The 19,381-nt window shown below is 40.6% G+C and overlaps 1 protein-coding gene across 1 annotated transcript; it reads left to right on the top strand.

Annotated features, from left to right (window-relative positions):
• On the top strand, positions 12,726-19,211 carry LOC8079416 (pyrophosphate-energized vacuolar membrane proton pump). Its single transcript, XM_002453374.2, has 8 exons — positions 12,726-13,090; positions 15,917-16,491; positions 16,663-17,042; positions 17,227-17,313; positions 17,404-17,734; positions 17,984-18,394; positions 18,472-18,531; positions 18,666-19,211. Exons 1-8 carry the CDS (start codon positions 12,841-12,843, stop codon positions 18,870-18,872), a joined length of 2,301 nt encoding a protein of 766 aa, XP_002453419.1. The 5' UTR covers positions 12,726-12,840; the 3' UTR covers positions 18,873-19,211.

Here is a 19,381-nt window from a genome sequence, read left to right as displayed (position 1 = left end):
CCGAAAAGATTTCGGATTTCAGTACTGTAGCACTTTCGTTTGTTTGTGACAAATATTATCTAATTATGGACTAACTAGGATCAAAAGATTCGTCTCGCGATTTCCAGCTAAACTGTGTAATTAGTTTTTGCTTTCGTCTATATTTAATACTTCATGCATGTGTTGCAAGATTCGATGTGACGGGAAATCTTGAAAACTTTTTGCTTTTTAGGGTGAACTAAACAATGCCCAAATGTTCTGCTCTGATTGTACTTTCACATGCTAATAGTAACAACAACAAAAATAAGCGTTTTTGGTACCGAATACAGTCGCATCCAGCCTGCCACACACATGATCCAGCAAATACGAGCCGTTGTACAGACTCATCCAGCTTGCGCGCCAACTGGAGTCAGCCGCCAGCCCGCCAGTGGCAGTGCTTTTGTTTTTTTTTCCTCCTCTTCATCAATTTCGCTGGCAGTGGCAGGGGCCGCAGAGCTAAGGAAACAGTTGGTTTTCTAATAGATATTAAAATAAAAAAGATAGATATTTAAATAATTTTTTGAAAAAAATATAGATTTTAGAATTTCTTAACATGCTCCCGCACGGCCTACTAATTCATGAGCCACAAACATTTACAGCTCCATGTTTGGTACTTGCACCCTCTCTAATTCAAATTATAAGATGTTTTGATTTTATATACAGTATGTCTAGATATATAGTAACATCAATGTATCTAGAAAAGACAAAACGACTTGTAATTTATAATGAATGGAATACAACGAATAAAAGTTACTCATATTTGCACACCTTTTGTTTTTTGTTCGTATCCTAAGACAATATGCATATATATAGATACTCCATGAACTTATCAGATTAATTTATTTTTTTCACCGGTGCCCGTAAAGTTGCTCCACCTCCATGACACCTCGACATATTCTTATCATGCATTTCATTTAAAATTTGACTTAAAACTATGTTCGCTCTCTCGTTGCACCATATCTCATAACGCTAGGAATCTAGATTTTGTCCTTTTTTGTACTTATTAATTGCTACAATTTTCCATTGTCAAGTTAAACTAAGACTTTTGTGTTCATTTTATCTTTCTTTTTTCAAAATTATCCTTTTGTATTTTATTAAAAATGAAGATTATAGTTGTAGACTGTGCCCTTAGCACTACGATGGAATAAACGGTCAATTAAGATGTACGCTTTCCTAATGGTCAAGGCATACCATGAAGTGAGATCTAGGAGAGACAATGTTGCCAACCTCAAGAGGTAAAAATATTTAAGTTTAATAATCCTTATTTACCTAAAAGAATCTAAAAACCCAAAAAGGGTATGGCCATCTTTAGTCAGCACTAAAGTCCATCGTTCTCCAAGATGGTAACTTTTTAATGGATTATATGTGAAGTAGTATTGACTTTAAAAGTTAGGCGCTTCTAATTAATTGTAACTTTTCAATACAATGTATGTATAAACTTATTTGTAGTGACAATTTATATAATTTTTTGTCATGGATATTGAAACTAATAAATTTTTTGTGTTCGCGTATATGTGTGGGCTTGTTTTTTATGACTATTGAAATATAGCATATGTTTATCACTAATGATATACGTTGTGCTTGATCTACATGATGATGGTACTACATAAATGTAGACTTTATGTGATTTTCATATATTAATATTAATAGAAGTAGATAATTTAGGAACATATGCGTAATTGAGGTTATGTTAGACATTTTTTTTCATTATAGCATGCTGATATTTAGATGTAGATTTGAGGGAATATTCTAGTTTTCTTTTGTAATCGTAAAATAGTAATTTAGATGTAAATTTAAGAGATCACTTAAATTATCTATCATAATGTCAGATGGATATGCGGTAGCCTTATCTTTTCCTTAGATTATATTCCATTACTTTAGATTATATTCCGTTATAAATATAGGTAGGTAATTGAGATGCAAATTTACGAGGCTACTTATATTGTTTCTTATACTGGCAAAGGTGCATAATAATTGATCTGGTGTATATTATTATTTATGGTTATTAAAGTCTACTGATTTAATTACTAGATTTTAATAATTTTTATGATAATTTTTAGAGTTTATTATCTTTTTTCCCGTGTGTCTCGTGATGATTATTGAAACCCGGGTCTTTCACTAACATGTTTTCTTTAGCCTATTTCACTGACATGATGCTGTTTCTTCAGATACGCCTATGCGAGCTCAGGTAACCCTGAAACCTCATGGATGTCGACTGCTAATTTGCTCAAGGCAGGATTGTTATCCTTGGCACTATTCCCAAATGCCAACTACTCAATCAAAAAGTGACAAGAGCCCATGCTAATGCTAAAGCAGAAGAGATGGATGCATCTGACAAGGACGTAACAAATCTTTTCCCAGATTGCACAAAGTTGACGTGGTCCTGATGAGGGTGAAGGAAAAGATAAGGATTCCATATATTCTCCTCTCCATCTCATCCATGGAAACACAGTGAATAGGACGCCTAGAGTTAATCACATTTGCCACGCAGAGATAGGTTTAGAATCTATTCACCCTGCGATCTTATCAGTCTCTGTCTTTTTATTAGTGGCCACTGTGTATTATATCTTCAATAGAAGCAACTCTTTAGGAAAAGTGAGGACAGAGATGAATGATCTAGGAATATCTTTAGGTGTTTGAAGATTCTTGGCCAATCGATTCCATCATCAGCGATGACTCATCCGAATATTTCGTCTCAACAAAATAGCAAACCTTATTAGATCTATCAATACCTAACAAAGGGAAGCTTATATTCTTCGACCACGATACTGACTTGGTGCAAGCACAAATTCTCCTGCAAATTAAAAAGGGCGCCGTTGCTCTCCTGAATAAACATAAGAGCATCTCCAAGGGACTTTGCAAATGAATTTTGCATTTGGTGTTGTTTGTAAAGTCCCAAACTCATTTGCAAAGTCTAAAAATAGTCCAACTCAAAGGAACTTTGCATTTAGACTTGGCAAACCCAAAGTGTGGACTCCACCCTCGAATTTTTTTTCACCGATCGCGCCCGCACGTTTTTTTGGCTTCGCGCCATTTTGACGTACGTCGTGCGTGCCAGTCGCCGCCCAGGCCAGGTCGCCGCCAGTCGCCGCGCAGCCCTGGTCTTCGCGCCAGTCGCCGCCCAGCCCAGACCGCGTTCGTCATTTGTCACCGTCGTCGTTCGCGTCAGTTCGGCTCCGTCCACCTCCGTCCTCCTCCGAGGGAAGGTCCCCGCGAGGGAAGGTCCACCTCCGTTCCCGCGCCGTGGCCGCGTACGTCGTCCAGACGGCAGCTGAAGGGACGGCGGGCACGCGCGGCAGCTGGAGGGCGGGCGCACGCGGCACGGAGGGCGGACGGGCGTAGAGAAATCACGCGGGGTGGGGGGCCGGGGGGGAGGGGACGGAGTCCGACGTGGAAGGCCGAAATTGTAGATACAAAGTGGTGGGAAGGTTTGCATATATGCAAAGCCTCAACCTCCATTTGCAAAGTTAACCAAATTGTAAACCTTATTTACAAAACCATTGGAGAGGTATTTTCTACTCTTTTTTACAAATAGGACAATACAAAGTTTGTTTGCAAAGCCCGCTCTAAAGCAGCATCCAAAAATGCCAGAATTTAGCCGCCACTCCAAGTTCTTTGTTGATTTCTCGGTCACGCAAAAGATTTGCGCGTCTTACATGTTAAGCTTTCTTTCAGCGCACGATCCAAGTATCGTATCTAGGTAACGCCAATGGTTGCTTGCTCAGATTATAACACGCTTCAGCGCTTTTTCTGACCAAGTGTGAATATAGCAGCAAGTAGAAGGTCAAGATAGGCTAGTGCCGTTCTGAACTCTGACAAGTTGAGCACAATTTCTCAACTTTCGAAGTGCCATGACTCTGCATCATTTATCGTCAATGAAAAGTGAAAAGGCAGAGTTTGTTTGGCCTTGTTTAGTTCCAATTTTTTTTTTGTTTTTTTAGAACTGTAGTACTTTCGTTTTTATTTGACGAACATTGTCCAATCATAGAGTAATTAGGCTTAAAAGATTCATCTCACGATTTACAAGTAAATTGTATAATTAGTTTTTATTTTCATCTATATTTAGTGCTCCATGCATGTGCCGCAAGATTCGATGTGACGGAGAATCTTAAAAAGTTTTTGGTTTTTAGGGTGAACTAAACCAGGCCCACTTGTGCTGAGTTTTCAGATCATTTGTGGCGGCTGAATTATTGTTCAGTATATTTGGATGGCAGCTGAAACTGATGGCTGCACATCAAGACTGAAGCGTGCACGGCTCCACGAGTACGTTTCAACTGTTTTCAGTTAATTATATGTAAAAAGAATGTTGTGCTTAACCCTGGCGCCAAGTAATGAGCTACTACTATATATACAGCACATACATGAGAACAGATTTGACTTGTCAAAATAGATACACCACACACATGAGAGCAGATTTGACTTGTCAAAATAGTTAAGTAATAAGTTTCTTTAGCAGTAAGCAGAGTTTGACACGGACGGTAAACAAGGCCAAAATCGACAGGAATATGGACCCTACAGTTAAAGAAGAATGTTACCTAGAAGAAGAGCAACCGAGCCTGGCTGAAGTATGAACATACCAGGTACACTCCTTCTGTATCCTGCACAAATCGATGGCACCCGAGCCTGCTGAAAAGTTATGACTGAAAGTACTGCTCACTGATTTATTGTGAGAGAAAAATATTATTGAATAGCTGACAGATTCGACACATAAGGTCAAGCGAACAGGGCTGGCTCAAGAGACAACGGTAGTGTAGAAAATGGCTTCAGTAACGAAGCTTTAGAGTCGTCAAAGCTGTTTCATACTAGGGAAGGAGGAGACAGGATTTGTGGCTTAGGAGTAACTAGAGCTTGCCAAACAAATATCTACTGTAAGTTTCAGTCGATGACCTTTTTTTTTGGAGAGAAGAGATCGGTAAAGTCGAATAGGGCTGAAACCTAGACAACCAGCGTCTGCCACCAATTGGGCAACTGTATAATATCTCTCCTGAATCCTGATATCCTGGCAGCATATAGAGCTATGCACACACATTGACACTGTCTTATTCTACTAGAGAACACACCAAACAATACCGCAGTACCAACAACCAAACGGTGGTCCATTCCCTGATCAAATCATATCTACACATTGCAGAGAATACCACATATTAAGCCATACCCTTAGGAACCTGTGTCCTGCAACGGCCTGAAAGAGATAAGAGGGCCAATGGCAGCATGGAAACTGTAAAGCAAGAACAGGGCATCTATCTGTATCACAGCCAGGTCACACCTTGGAGTCTGAAAACGATAAGCTCTGTTCAGAGGATCACATGCACGTAGGATATGCGTGTAGATGCCTGGCTTTGTCCACTCTTCTCCAGTAGTAGCAGCAGCATGTAGTGGTAGGATACCAGGACGATGACATGTTATGCCTGAATTTATTGTGGCCTGAATGAACTTTGTGATCTGAAACTGCTTATCCAGTTATCCACACTGTATGGCAACGGTGTTTTTTCAACAGACAGCAGTTTCCTCCACTTCAAAAAACACAAGTATTTTCTTTGCTCACACGCTTTGGAAATTATTAGCAGACATCAACCAAAATTCTCAGTCATATATGATTGGGAAAAACTCATATATACGTTCAGTGCTCTGATCCTTGTTGGTCCAGACGAAGATACTGTGGTAGCGTTGGATGCAAGCTATCCACTCATAGCAATGGAATTTGCGCATTCTAAGAAAGCTCATCTATTTGGAATATATACCTTTTTATGTTGGAATATGTTCTTCGCCACATAGACTGAGAGCACATGTGGCAAAAAGAAGAAGAAGCCCACTCAGCTATCTACATAGGAAAATAAATTAAAATTAAGGTGCTAGTTCAGATGTGCTGTTAGCTGAATAGCTGATTCTTCCAGAGTTGCTGTGCACTGAGATTTCACAGCATAATAAAGCTAAATCGCCTTCTGGGTCTCTGTGATATGAAAATGGGCTAAAATGACATGAGATGTCAAATCAGCTGTTTTTACTCTATAAACAATGTACTTACACAGGCATCAGGCATGACAGTAACACCAAAATTAAATTGATTAGATGGAAGTTGCCTGGTAACAGATTGGTGGTTTCAGCAAAAGAAGGTTGTGCTTGAACTGTCAACATGTAGTTTTCTTCGCCCTAAAAGACATTTAATTTTGTTCATTTAGTCATGCCACGAATTAATTTTCAAAATCATGTCGCCTTCAGGGTTTTTATATAGAGAAGGGATGGCCGCAAGATTTATCCCAGCTATCCATTTTACTTTGAGATTTGTGCTGGCAGAGGTAGGTGGTTAAAATCATGAATAGGTTCGCTTTAGCCTATCACTGGACTAACTACACAGAATTGAGTACAAGGCAGGAAAAGAATATCTCGTTAATTTGCCTAACACTTCTTCTCCTAGCATGTATGCAAACATGTCACTCGATTTGCTAAAATTGTTCTTAATATTACACCGGATGTTGGAACTTGGAAACAGATCCTCCGTTCGTTCTACAATGTAGGTTATTTCTTCTTTAATTTTAGCCAAAAAAAACATCAATTAGCTTTATTAAATTCACTAGTTTTTCCCCAAATCTCTAGGTTTAATTTGTATTGTAGATGTTAAAGTATTTTTCTATAAACATAGTCAAAGTTTAAAGGTTAAATTTAGGATGAAACTAAAGTGACCTACTGGTTCGATAGGAAATAAATATTAAGGGCATATTTGGCAAACGTGATTTGTTATTTCTGAGCCAGTGAGAAATTGATCTCTTTGTGATATTCTCCATTACGAAGGCCTTGTTTAGTTCACCCAAAAACCAAAATCTTCTCAAGATTCCCCGTCACATCGAATCTTACGCCACATGCATAGAGTATTAAATATAGACGAAAATAAAAACTAATTACACAGTTTAACTGTAAATCACGAGATAAATCTTTTAAGCCTAGTTAATCCATAATTGGATAATATTTGTCAAATAAAAACGAAAGTGTTACAGTTCCGAAAACTGAAAAGTTTTCGGAACTAAACAAGGCCTTTACGACAATGCTGGTTTGCAATCATGATGAGCATAGTAGAGCTAACAGTACAGCTACCAGCTAGGGATGAACGACAATGATTCTTCACATGATCGAAATTCTTGACATGCTGCTCAGTTCAGATTGCTGCTGCAGCTGCGATTCCACAACAGTTGCTACACAGCGCGCGCGCGCACACACAGTGGTAGACGCAGCCATCTGTTCCGATCACAGCCTAACGCTACTCACAATGCATAAAGTTATTTATTATCTCGAACAATGTGGACTTAGAGTCTAAATAAGACTTGGAGTCTTATTTTTTCTATCTCTTTCTTCAATAAATACGGTGCCACATCAGCAAAATACCATAAATAATATGTAATTAATTGTTTTGGACTTTGTGATAGAGTCTTGCATTTGGAGTGCCCTAATGAACCACAAACTGTTACATTTTCTTCTCTCGTGTTGACAGCCATTTTTACACGTGTACGGTTTGGCGTGCCCTAGTGTCTAATCACAACCAGAATTATTAACTTCTCCTAGTGATATAGGTTTCTCCTAGTATTTTAGCATTTAAAATTTAGTATAATTTTTTTCTAGTAAATGTCTCCTAATAAATTTAGTACAAACTTTTTCTAGCAAAGAGGAGTTTGACTAGTTCTAGTGGGCCACCCATTCAAATGCCGATCTTCGGTAGTATTTTCTCGTTTTTCTTAGGGCTTGCCTTTCTTTTTCAGATGTTTTTTCGAGTGGTTTTTTCTGTAAGTTTGTGTACTTTCTTTCTTTCCTCTAATAAAAATTCGGCAAAAGCGTTTTGCCGCCCTTCGAAAAAAATGTCTCCTAGTGAGGATTCATTAGTATTATGACTAGTGGTAGTGTTTTATTATTAATTAAAAATACTAGAAGAACTCCACTAATTTGATAGTGAATCCAGCTTGTAAACCGTTTGAATTAAGGAAATTGCTTTGCGTACGCTGGAGCACTGAGCACTGAGTAGATTTGGATTATGTTCAAGGAGTCAATACTCTTTCAACGATCCAATGCATGCATTCTCCACGTCTTCATGGTGGATGGTTATTGTGGTCTTCTAAAGCCTCTTTGTGATTGGGGTTAGTTCATATCTTGTTTGGATATCTATTTGTCCTCGTTTGTATCGTGGCATGATCAACGACAATGGGAGAAAACACATCACTCCTCCAGTTGCAATGGACACGGCGGAAGAGATCGAAGAAGACTTCTTGAAATTTGTTTTTCTTTTGCATAGTCTTCATCGTACTCGTTGTAGTTTTCCTTAATATCACCCGTAAGATGCACTTACGTCTTTTTTTAAAAAAAAATATATATTAAAATATCATATTTAATCCATGTCAAAATCACAAATATATTCTCTTATAAAAAATAACCCTAAATTACACCTATATGTATACATTTATTTATTTATTAGATTACCCATTTCTATCACCACTAACACAAAAAAACTAACTTATGTAAATATATATTATTTCATCATGCAAATCAAAAGTATACATGCATGCAAGTGCAATAAATGTATAGCTTTATATACTCTAACAATTATACAAAATGTTGCCTTTACAAATCATATACCAATGACATTAACAATTCATCTACTATTATATTTATATTCATGGCAATAATCTATATATGAAGGCAATATTCACAATGGAACCTCGACTCTCTCCTAGGCCTTGAGTTCTTTTTTTTACCGGGACTTTGTTCACTCTAGGATATGTGTGTTGTTGCTTGCAGGGTGCTCTTTATAGATTATAGAAACTCTAGAAGAGTGTTATGTGTTCCACCCGTACCATAAGTACCCTCATCAGTCTAGCTAGTCGGACAAGGTCTTAGGGCTACACCTATCGGGTGTGTTCACATGCCCACATATGAGAGTCTTCTGCTGACTGATGGTCAAGCACAAACACTGCATCCTAGGGCTAGAGGTGTGCCAGTCAAAGCCTTATGAAACAAGCACAAGCACAAGCACAAACACGCCTCGTGCTATGGTTGCCCTACATTGAACAGGTGCTATGGTTGTCCTACGTTGAACATGTGACAGTGAGAGCTCCAGTGGATGACTTAGCTACACTACTACACCAAGCACAACATGGGTGGAACACTATGACGAGCCACTCCTCGTGTCAACAGATGTAACAGGTATGGACCCGTCTCTTCGTGTACTCTCCCTGTGTGACTACAATGGAAGGGAGCACAGGTCGATGCCAGCAAGGGGACCCATCACCTCTGACCGACATGTTGGACCCAACAACTTTTGTAACCCTACCTCCCAGCTACATATGGTGAGGCAAGGATCCCTCTCATAGTGATGCTTTGATCTCTACGTGAGCTCCCCATGAGACACTGTGAGCATCTAGACCCCTCAAGTGGTTCTGATGGTCAATGAAAACTTTATTTTCCAAGAGCTATTGGATATTTCGATACAACAAACATCATTTTTACAATCATTGTTTTTATCAAAGTTGTTATCTTCTTAGAGTTTTCGAGACTATGACTTCTTTTTTTTGTAAACCATGATTTTTATGTGTATTTGGCTTAATAAAACTAGTTCATGGTACCACAATGTTTTCTAAACAACCCCTGAAGCTAAGTAGTATCCCAAGTGCCGGTACCAAGTAGTGAAACAAATGTACCAGCTGTGAACACAAAATTAGAGCAATCGAACAACCATGCATGACGTTTTGTGAAACAAAAAAAAAAGTAAAGCTAAATAGTAGTGCCAATAATACCAGCTGGTACCTTGCTTTATTTGTGTTTATATTATAAAAACAGACTCACGTGAGCCACGTATCGGAACTAGGCCAGTCTCAATGGAAGTTTCATTAGAGTTTCATACACATTAAATATGCTGATGTGGCGCTATATTAATGAAGAGAGAGATGATAAGAGTTTCATGGGAGTAGAGAGAGTTTCATCCCCATGAAACTCCTATACACTGTTTCCAAAATATTGATGTGTTGGAAACTATGTCATGAAACTCCCATTGAAGATGGCCTAACTGCCATTTTGCAAAAGTGATGCTGACTTATACCAGTCGAATCCCACATACCACTAACTTGATTGCCTTCCTTCTCCTTAATAATTTCAAGGTTACATCACGAATGGACGCTTGTCCTGGGCGATCATTGCAGCATCTCATCCCATCTACCGTCCCTTTGCATTGCATTTGCACGTGCTTCGTTACTGCAATCACCTTTCCCATTCTCGTTACAAATCCATGCTTCATCTCATTGCTTGATCATGATTTCGATCAGGCGGCGGCGGCCGGCGGCGGCGTTGCTTCGAGATCGGCCGGGCTGGCGGCAGCCAGAGAGGTGATCGAAAGGGGTACGTACCTACGGTGCAGCGCATGGCCATGTTCGTCAGCGCGTGAGTACTCCGACGAGCGACGGCCCAGCTGCTCAAACGGCGGCGGCTCGGCCGGCTCAGTCTCGTCGGATTCCGGCGATGCCGTCACTTAGGCTTTGTTTAGTTCACCTTAAAAACAATTTTTTTTTTTCAAGATTTCCAGTCACATCAAATTTTGTTAGGACACTCACAATCCAAGACTCTATGACAGAGTCCAAGACAATTAATTACATATTATTTATGGTATTTTGCTGATGTGGCAGCCTATTTATTAAAGAAAGAGGTAGAAAAAATAAGACTCCAAGTCTTATTTATACTCTAAGTCCACATTGTTCGAGGTAATAAATAACTTTAGACTCTATGATAGAGTCTGCATTGTGAGTGCCCTTATACATGTATGAGCATTAAATATAGATGAAAACAAAAACTAATTGTATAATTTGTCTGTAAATCATGAAAAGAATCTTTTAAACCTAGTTGCTTTATGATTAAATAATGTTTATCAAATAAAAACAAAAGTACTACAGTATTAAAATCAAACTTTTGGATCTAAACAAGGTCTAACTCTAAGGCCTTGTTTAGTTCCGAAAATTTTTTGGATTTTGGCACTGTAGTATTTTCATTTTTATTTGACAAATATTATCCAATCATGGACTAACTAGACTCAAAAGATTCATCTCGTGATTTACAGGCAAACTGTGCAATTAGTTTTTATTTTTATCTATATCTAATGCTTCATACATGTGCTTTAAGATTTGATGTGACGAAAAATCTTAAAAAGTTTTTGGTTTTCGGGGTGACCTAAACAAGGCCTAAGGGCTGGAGCCAGACAAAAGGCACGGCCATGCACGGCCGCTTTGTGTCGCCCCGGGAAAAAGGATTGGGAAAGAGGTGAGCGGCCGCACGCCACCCCAGCCCAAACCCCATCCTACAACGGCCTCGCCCTTTTCGCACGTCAGCGTCTTTGCTTTCTTTAATGCCTTTTAATGACCACGCTGTCGTGGAGTAACACAACTGTCGAGCAGGGCAGCAGGGAGGCCACGCGTAGGCGTAGCTGCCAACAACCGCAGCTCCAATTCTCAGGATGACTTCTGACCTTGCTAGTAAAACAAGATCCGACTCGCGCCGGAACGAAACAAAAATGACGGTGCCGCGCTTGTGTTGTGCCGTGCTGTGTCATTTTGTGTGCGACGGCCAAGCTAAAACTGAAACCGTAAGGCTGAGGATGTCATTGAGCCTCTTGTTTCCCAGTGAAAAATGGTATTGAGTACGTACTAGACAGCAAAGTTCTGTTCACATGAAACAAGAAATTAAGGAAAATAGATCTGGTGTTCCTGCCGTTGTGAACTATTTTGAATAATCCGCCTTCCGCATACTATATTTGCATTTCAATGAACGGTTTGTAAGGGTTTCTTAGCAAAACTACTTCACTGTTCAAGTACTATCTTGGCAGACGGTCTCCTCTAACATCGACGAGTAATGCCATATATTCTTCCCTGTTTTTGTGGTTTTTTTTTTCACCACAATCTTTGCCTTTTGTCCTAACGTCTAACCAACTTATCATACGTAGATCTCTATGCTACCAAATTCGCCGACACCTAATGCCATTGTACTAGCCTGGCTTCACTATGGTCATATCTTTTGGCTCCCTCTATTCTGTTTTAGGTCATTTATTTATCGTTCCACCACCATACATAGGAAAAGTAAAATATTTATATATCGTCTTGTCATGACTTTATTATGATAGTGTCATTCTTGTCTTGCTTTGGTATCATCTATTTGTCGACCTCATCCGCTACTCATAAAGTGAAATTTATGTTATCAATATCAGGAGCTCTACCTTAAAAAAGGTTCTATGTAAAACTTTTTAAAGTGTCTTGTCACGCCACATACTATGACTTAACTGTAGGTCGGTAGGTTGTTTTATCATAGCCCCTCTATCTACGTTTCAACACAGTTGGAGATGTTTATTTTTTTTTGTGAAGTAATGCATTGATCTAACGACTAGAAAATTTTGTACGAGGTTGACTAAAAGACTATATGTTATCTTTTACTTTATTATAGTTAAGAAGAAATATGAAAAAATTCATGTGTCTTTCTTGCGTAGAATAATAATGAGAACCTGAGAAACTTTTCCTTAAAAAACAAAGAAAATTTTGAAAAACTGTGACAAAATACGTGAGAAATGAAAACCCGATAATACCCTTCTCCCCTACCAACTACCAACACGCAGTCACTCGCCTCTGCACACCTCGCTGATGCTCGTCTTCCTTCACATCCTTTATAAGGCCCGGCCGCGGCTCTGCTCGCCTCTCCTCCCTTCCCATACCGTACCACTCTCCCCGTTTCTCTCCGGCCGGTTCGTGGGAGGGCCGAAGCTTCGAGAAAGGAAACCCTAACGCTGTTGGGACTTGGGAGTAGCCTCCGGCGATGGCTGCGGCGGCGATCCTGCCGGAGCTGGCGACGCAGGTGCTCATCCCGGTCGCGGCGGCCGTGGGCATCGCGTTCGCGGTGGTGCAGTGGGTGCTGGTGTCCAAGGTGCGGCTCACCCCCGAGCGCCGTGCGGACGGCGGAGCCGCCAAGAGCGGGCCCAGCGACTACCTCATCGAGGAGGAGGAGGGGCTCAACGACCACAACGTCGTCGTCAAGTGCGCCGAGATCCAGAACGCCATCTCTGAAGGTGAGAAACCGAGCGCTATCTGGCTCTGTGATTTATTGCACATACTCGCGCGTTTTCCCTTTACTCTTCGTTTGAAGTTGGTACGCGGGGGGTTTGCTGGGTGCTTCGATTATTAGCCTTGTTTGAGTTGGATGCTGTTGGAAATGATCGAAACCTTACGTGCTTTGCTTATTGGCTTAAGCACGACCGCACGAGTTGATGCTCTGGATTTGATTTTCGAGGAAAAGGATCGTGGGAAATCCTTTTTATTCTTATATATATAACATATATGTATATATATATATATTTAAAATAGATTATTCTATTTAACGATGATCTCCCAATCACCTCTGTGATGGAACGAACTTTGATTTTTGTTTACTTGCTATGTGACGAGACTGTTGGAGGAAACAATCATTTAGTGCGCCTTTGTGTTGTCTACTTGTCTTGCTCGGTGATGTGAGAACGTCGTGCGTACGCAAGTTGCGTAGAGTTAGACAGGAGACTTTTAATCAATTGCTAGCTTTAATAGAGAAGGAGACTGCTTGTTTTGCAGACGACAAGTAAAGGCGTTACTCTTTTCACGGTCCTTTTTTTTTTGGCTGAAGTTAATTGTAGATTCTTTTAGGGGGTGGGTGTAGTAGTGTGTGTGGTTGTGGTGGTGGGGGTGGGGGTGGGGGGAGGGGGTCATGTATGGATGGTTGTAAACTTGTAATATTGCATTAATGTTCCATGCCAGTTGGATGCAGACAAGGCATTAAACTATCTGCTGTTGCTACTTTACGCAGCAGATACAGTAAGCTTAGTTAATTAAGCCCTAATCCTTGGAGGCACAGCTAGTCCATCTAGATATCCTTTTGGAGGTATCTTTTGGGAATGTGTGGGCATGGTCAAAACTGGTCGTAATAATGTAGTCGAATTGGTCAGAAGCTGCCTGTGGGGTAACGGATGAAGGGATAAGTTCTAGCAGTCTGAGAAGTCCAGGAGTGGGGTTGCAGATAAGCACGTGGTCCTCCCTACTCAATCTTCAGTGCAGCTGATATTGACTGTAGTCGGTCCAGACTTCATCTTGTAGGAACCACATGGTCCACATCCTGCTGGTTTGGTAATTTCATAATCCATTGAAATCCTTGCATGTGCACATGTGTGGGGGTACTGATGCAGATGAACAATTGCACATTGGCTCGGCATGTTACTCTTAAGGCAACCGTGGAAAGAACTGTTGCATTTTTGTATTGTGTTCCAGTAACATTTTTGCATTGAGTTTCTCAGTAGAAAGATAGCTACCACATATACTCTTTCTTTTTCTGAATTAAGGATAGGATGATATTCCGTATTCATTGCTGATGATATCTGGGAGCAACAATCGTATAGGTCAGTCAAATGTGACCTTTTCTGTGAAGGTGATTGAGTGTTTGGTTTTACTGTTTACACAACGAGCCAGAGACAGGCCATATAGTTTCTGTAGCTATTGCAGCGAAACTTACTGAGCGATTTTTTTCTCTCTAATTACTGAAATATTTTGACATTCACGACTTGCTGCCTATTTTGCTAAGAGTTCCTTTAAAAGTTTAAAGTAAGCTGACTTAATGTGGGCATTTTTAAAGCTTTGTGGATTAGATTTGGTTGGTTCCCAATTTCCCATTGCAGCACCAGTTGCCTGCGTCATGTTGTAGTTGCCAGATTAGTCTTGATGGATAAGTTTTCATTGGACCTCGTGGTTTTCATTTAAATTAGCACTGAACAATTTGCTCTTAAGGGAGCCATCAGTCTGTCACTATTTACCATTTGTCTGTAGTTCTCTGTTCCAGTTGGTTTGATGTTGACTCATGTCCTGTGCTGTCTCTGACTGTGACAACATTAAAAGCAAAAAACTGCCTGGTGGCTTGCAATTGGTCTCTCTGGAATCACAGGAATCGCTGCGTTTTTTATGGATGGCAGCCTGATCTAAATGGGCTTCTCTCCTCCATTAGGGAGGATCTGTTTTTGTGGGATTTGGCTGGGGCTCGAGGAATTTCTCATCTTCTCGCCCTGCAGCCCTCCAGTTAGAATGCTAGGTCTCCCTGGCCTTGGGTTGTTTTTCTTGGTAACAGGCGATCCAGTGTGTGTATGTGTGAGGGGGTATAAAACCCTTTGTATTAGTGACTAGGTGCTACACCCTTCTTTCTTCTTAATATATTGATACGCAGCCCTCCTGCGTGTTTGAGGAAAAAAACTGGTAGTAGATATCACTAGAATCTTATTTTGGCTTGTTTTTTCAGGATGCGTAACAAAGGTACATAAATTGAGCAACTTACACGCAGTCTAAAGTCTACCTAAGATGGATTTGATTGATCAAAACCATGCATGCAAGTGAAGAGACTGTGATGAAATTTCTGTGTGTTAAAAATAGGGAAAATTTTGTTGTATCTTGATAAATGATAACCGCGTCTTTGTGACAGAACTTTATTGTATAAAATGTATCTTCCTCATATAGGATCAAAGAGCTGTTCCCATTTGGGTCTATTTTATAGTGGGTGTAGCAATTCTTTCACGAGTGAATATAGTCATGCACATAGAAGTAGAGGGTTTGCCATTCCATGATTTTTCGCTCCATTGTATCACTGACGTGGTGAATGAGTGGCAATCCTCAAGCGCCAGAATGGGGTGGCAAATCCTCAAACTTGGTTTATTTTAGAGTTGTTTGGGATTCAATAGCATCCACCTCGATTTTTTTGTTACTTCAGAGTTGATGTTGTTCTGTGGCATGCTTTGCTCATTTCAATTTTTTATTTAGCAAGCCTTAATACACTGTCTGTAACTACTGAACTCACTTTGCCATCCTTTTCTTTACTCTGTTGTGAACAGGAGCTACATCTTTCCTTTTCACTGAGTACAAGTATGTTGGATTATTCATGGGCATCTTTGCAATCCTTATATTCCTCTTCCTTGGGTCCGTCGAGGGATTCAGCACGAAGAGTCAACCTTGCCACTATAGCAAGGGCAAAACTTGCAAGCCTGCCCTTGCTAATGCCATCTTCAGTACTATAGCTTTTGTGCTTGGTGCCGTCACCTCACTGGTTTCTGGATTTCTTGGAATGAAGATTGCAACTTATGCGAATGCCCGGACAACTTTAGAGGCCAGAAAGGGTGTTGGGAAGGCATTTATTACTGCCTTCCGATCTGGTGCAGTTATGGGCTTTCTGCTTGCTGCCAGTGGTCTTTTGGTTCTTTACATTGCTATCAATTTGTTTGGAATTTATTACGGTGATGACTGGGAAGGTCTTTTTGAGGCTATTACTGGTTATGGCCTTGGTGGTTCTTCTATGGCTCTTTTCGGCCGCGTTGGTGGTGGTATTTATACCAAGGCTGCTGATGTTGGTGCTGACCTTGTGGGTAAGGTAGAAAGAAACATTCCTGAGGACGATCCAAGAAACCCAGCTGTAAGAATTCATTCACTTGAATTGTGAAAACTTCCTGTTCTTAAGTCCTATCTTGCTACACTGCAATTGCATAGTGTTCATACTTACTTTCGTTCATAGCTTATAGCTAGCATTCTGCTTGGACTGGTGTCTGCACCCTGGTGTAAGAATGATCTCTCGATGTACTTGCAGGTCATTGCTGACAATGTTGGTGATAATGTTGGAGATATTGCTGGAATGGGATCAGATCTCTTCGGCTCATATGCTGAATCGTCATGTGCTGCTCTTGTTGTGGCCTCAATCTCGTCTTTTGGAATCAACCATGAATTTACTCCGATGGTGTACCCCCTTCTTGTCAGCTCTGTTGGTATTATAGCATGTCTCGTAACAACGCTGTTTGCAACTGATTTCTTCGAGATAAAGGCTGTGAGTGAAATAGAGCCTGCTCTCAAGAAACAACTTATAATATCTACTGTTGTGATGACCATTGGCATTGCGCTCATCAGTTGGCTTGGTCTTCCATACACCTTCACCATTTTTAACTTTGGAGAACAGAAGACAGTGCAAAGCTGGTATGCAAAAAAATTGATTGTCCATTGAAGTGTTTAGTATAAAGTTCATATTACAATCTTTCTTTGCGTTAAATTTACCAGGCAACTGTTCTTATGTGTTGCAGTTGATCTTTTGTGCTGGCTAATTGTTGGTTTTGCTACTAAGTAATTTATATTCAATCTCATTCTAGTTTAAATTTATCAGGCAATTATTCTTGTGTGTGGCGGTTGGTCTCTGGGCTGGCCTAGTCATTGGATTTGTTACCGAGTACTACACAAGCAATGCCTACAGGTATCTAGAAACTTTTCTTGCCAGTCAGTATGATGGCAGCATTTCTTGTTTGCTTCCAATGTATGACATATTTATTGTTTTGTGTTCCAGCCCTGTACAAGATGTTGCTGATTCCTGCAGAACTGGAGCTGCCACTAATGTCATTTTTGGGCTTGCTTTGGGTTACAAATCAGTCATTATCCCAATTTTTGCTATTGCGTTTAGTATCTTCCTCAGCTTCAGCCTTGCTGCCATGTATGGTGTTGCTGTGGCTGCTCTTGGAATGCTGAGTACCATTGCCACAGGCCTTGCCATTGATGCCTATGGCCCTATCAGTGATAATGCTGGAGGAATAGCTGAAATGGCTGGGATGAGCCATAGGATTCGTGAGAGAACCGATGCTCTAGATTCTGCAGGAAACACCACTGCTGCAATTGGAAAGGTAGACATGTGCTTGTCTTATCAGAGTTTCATGTGATTGCACAGCGAACTAAAGATGTTTCATTTTTCCTGTTTTTTCCATTGGCAAATGCCAGTTAGGGTCCATACATAGTTGAAATCTTGCATGTGCTTTCATTTAAAAGCTTGGACACCCCTAGAAACTTTAATAGTTTCTATTCAGATCATTTTATACCACCTTCAATGCAATTGGTTTTGCTAGAAAAGTTCTCTCATGGTTTTGTATTTGCAGGGCTTTGCCATTGGCTCCGCAGCCTTGGTGTCCCTTGCACTCTTCGGTGCCTTTGTAAGCCGGGCTGCTATCTCCACTGTTGATGTTCTGACTCCTAAAGTATTCATTGGGCTTATTGTCGGTGCTATGCTCCCATACTGGTTCTCGGCAATGACCATGAAGAGTGTAGGCAGTGCTGCACTCAAAATGGTGGAGGAAGTCCGCCGGCAGTTCAACACCATCCCTGGGCTCATGGAGGGCACCACAAAGCCTGACTATGCAACTTGTGTCAAGATCTCAACGGATGCATCCATCAAGGAGATGATCCCCCCAGGTGCTCTTGTTATGCTCACACCACTGATCGTTGGGATTTTGTTTGGGGTTGAGACCCTCTCTGGAGTCCTTGCTGGTGCCCTTGTCTCTGGTGTTCAGGTTGGTGGGAGTTCCTCTCAAATTTCAGTATGATAGTTGCATCTGAGTTTTTCCTTAGTCCATTTCACCATTTTCAGATTGCCATTTCTGCATCCAACACTGGTGGTGCCTGGGACAATGCCAAGAAGTACATTGAGGTAAAGTTACACGCAGACTTCACTGGGCCTTTTTTTCCCCCTGCCTGAACTTGCATAACAACTTCTCTAAAAAGCTATTTTTGAAGAAAAAAAATGCCTTTTGTTTATAACACTTTGATCTTTGGTTTGCACAGGCTGGAGCTTCAGAGCATGCCAGGACCCTTGGCCCAAAAGGTTCTGACCCTCACAAGGCAGCTGTCATTGGTGACACCATTGGAGATCCTCTCAAGGACACGTCTGGCCCCTCCCTCAACATCCTCATCAAGCTTATGGCGGTTGAATCCCTTGTCTTTGCCCCCTTCTTCGCCGCCCATGGTGGCATTCTCTTCAAATGGCTCTAAGCCAGCGAGAGTCGCAGGATAAAGGCCGTAGTTTTGCAAGGGGAGTAGAGCAGTATGTCAGCTATACAGCATATATGGCATGTGCTTTGCTCCACCAGTTGATGAGCCCCGTTGTGTATTTTGGTTTTCGTTTTCTTGAGTTTTTAGTTCCAGGGTCCGACCATGTTTTGATCCCATAAATTCTCCTCCGGCCTTCGAGCAACTGAGACTATCTTCGTAAGTCATCAGACCCAGCCAATCACTGAAGCATTGGAAAACTAAACAGTTTCTAGCGATATGGTGATGATTATGATGATGATGATTAATCTCAGCATTTTTTTTCTTCTTGACAGTAATTAACATGGTCTTTGCTTGAAATTTCGTTCTCTTTTCAACACGTTATGCATGCAAAATGGATGTGATGTTTTTTTTTGAGCTGTTGTTTCAAAACAATATGCAAGTAAAAAAAGGAAGTGATGCTGTTCCAAACTGTTGTTTAAATGCGATAGCAAGAGTTAGATTTTAACAAA

This window comes from Sorghum bicolor, chromosome 4 (genome assembly GCF_000003195.3).
Source record: "Sorghum bicolor cultivar BTx623 chromosome 4, Sorghum_bicolor_NCBIv3, whole genome shotgun sequence".
NCBI lineage: Eukaryota > Viridiplantae > Streptophyta > Magnoliopsida > Poales > Poaceae > Sorghum > Sorghum bicolor.
This window is presented reverse-complemented; position numbering and strand designations above follow the sequence as displayed.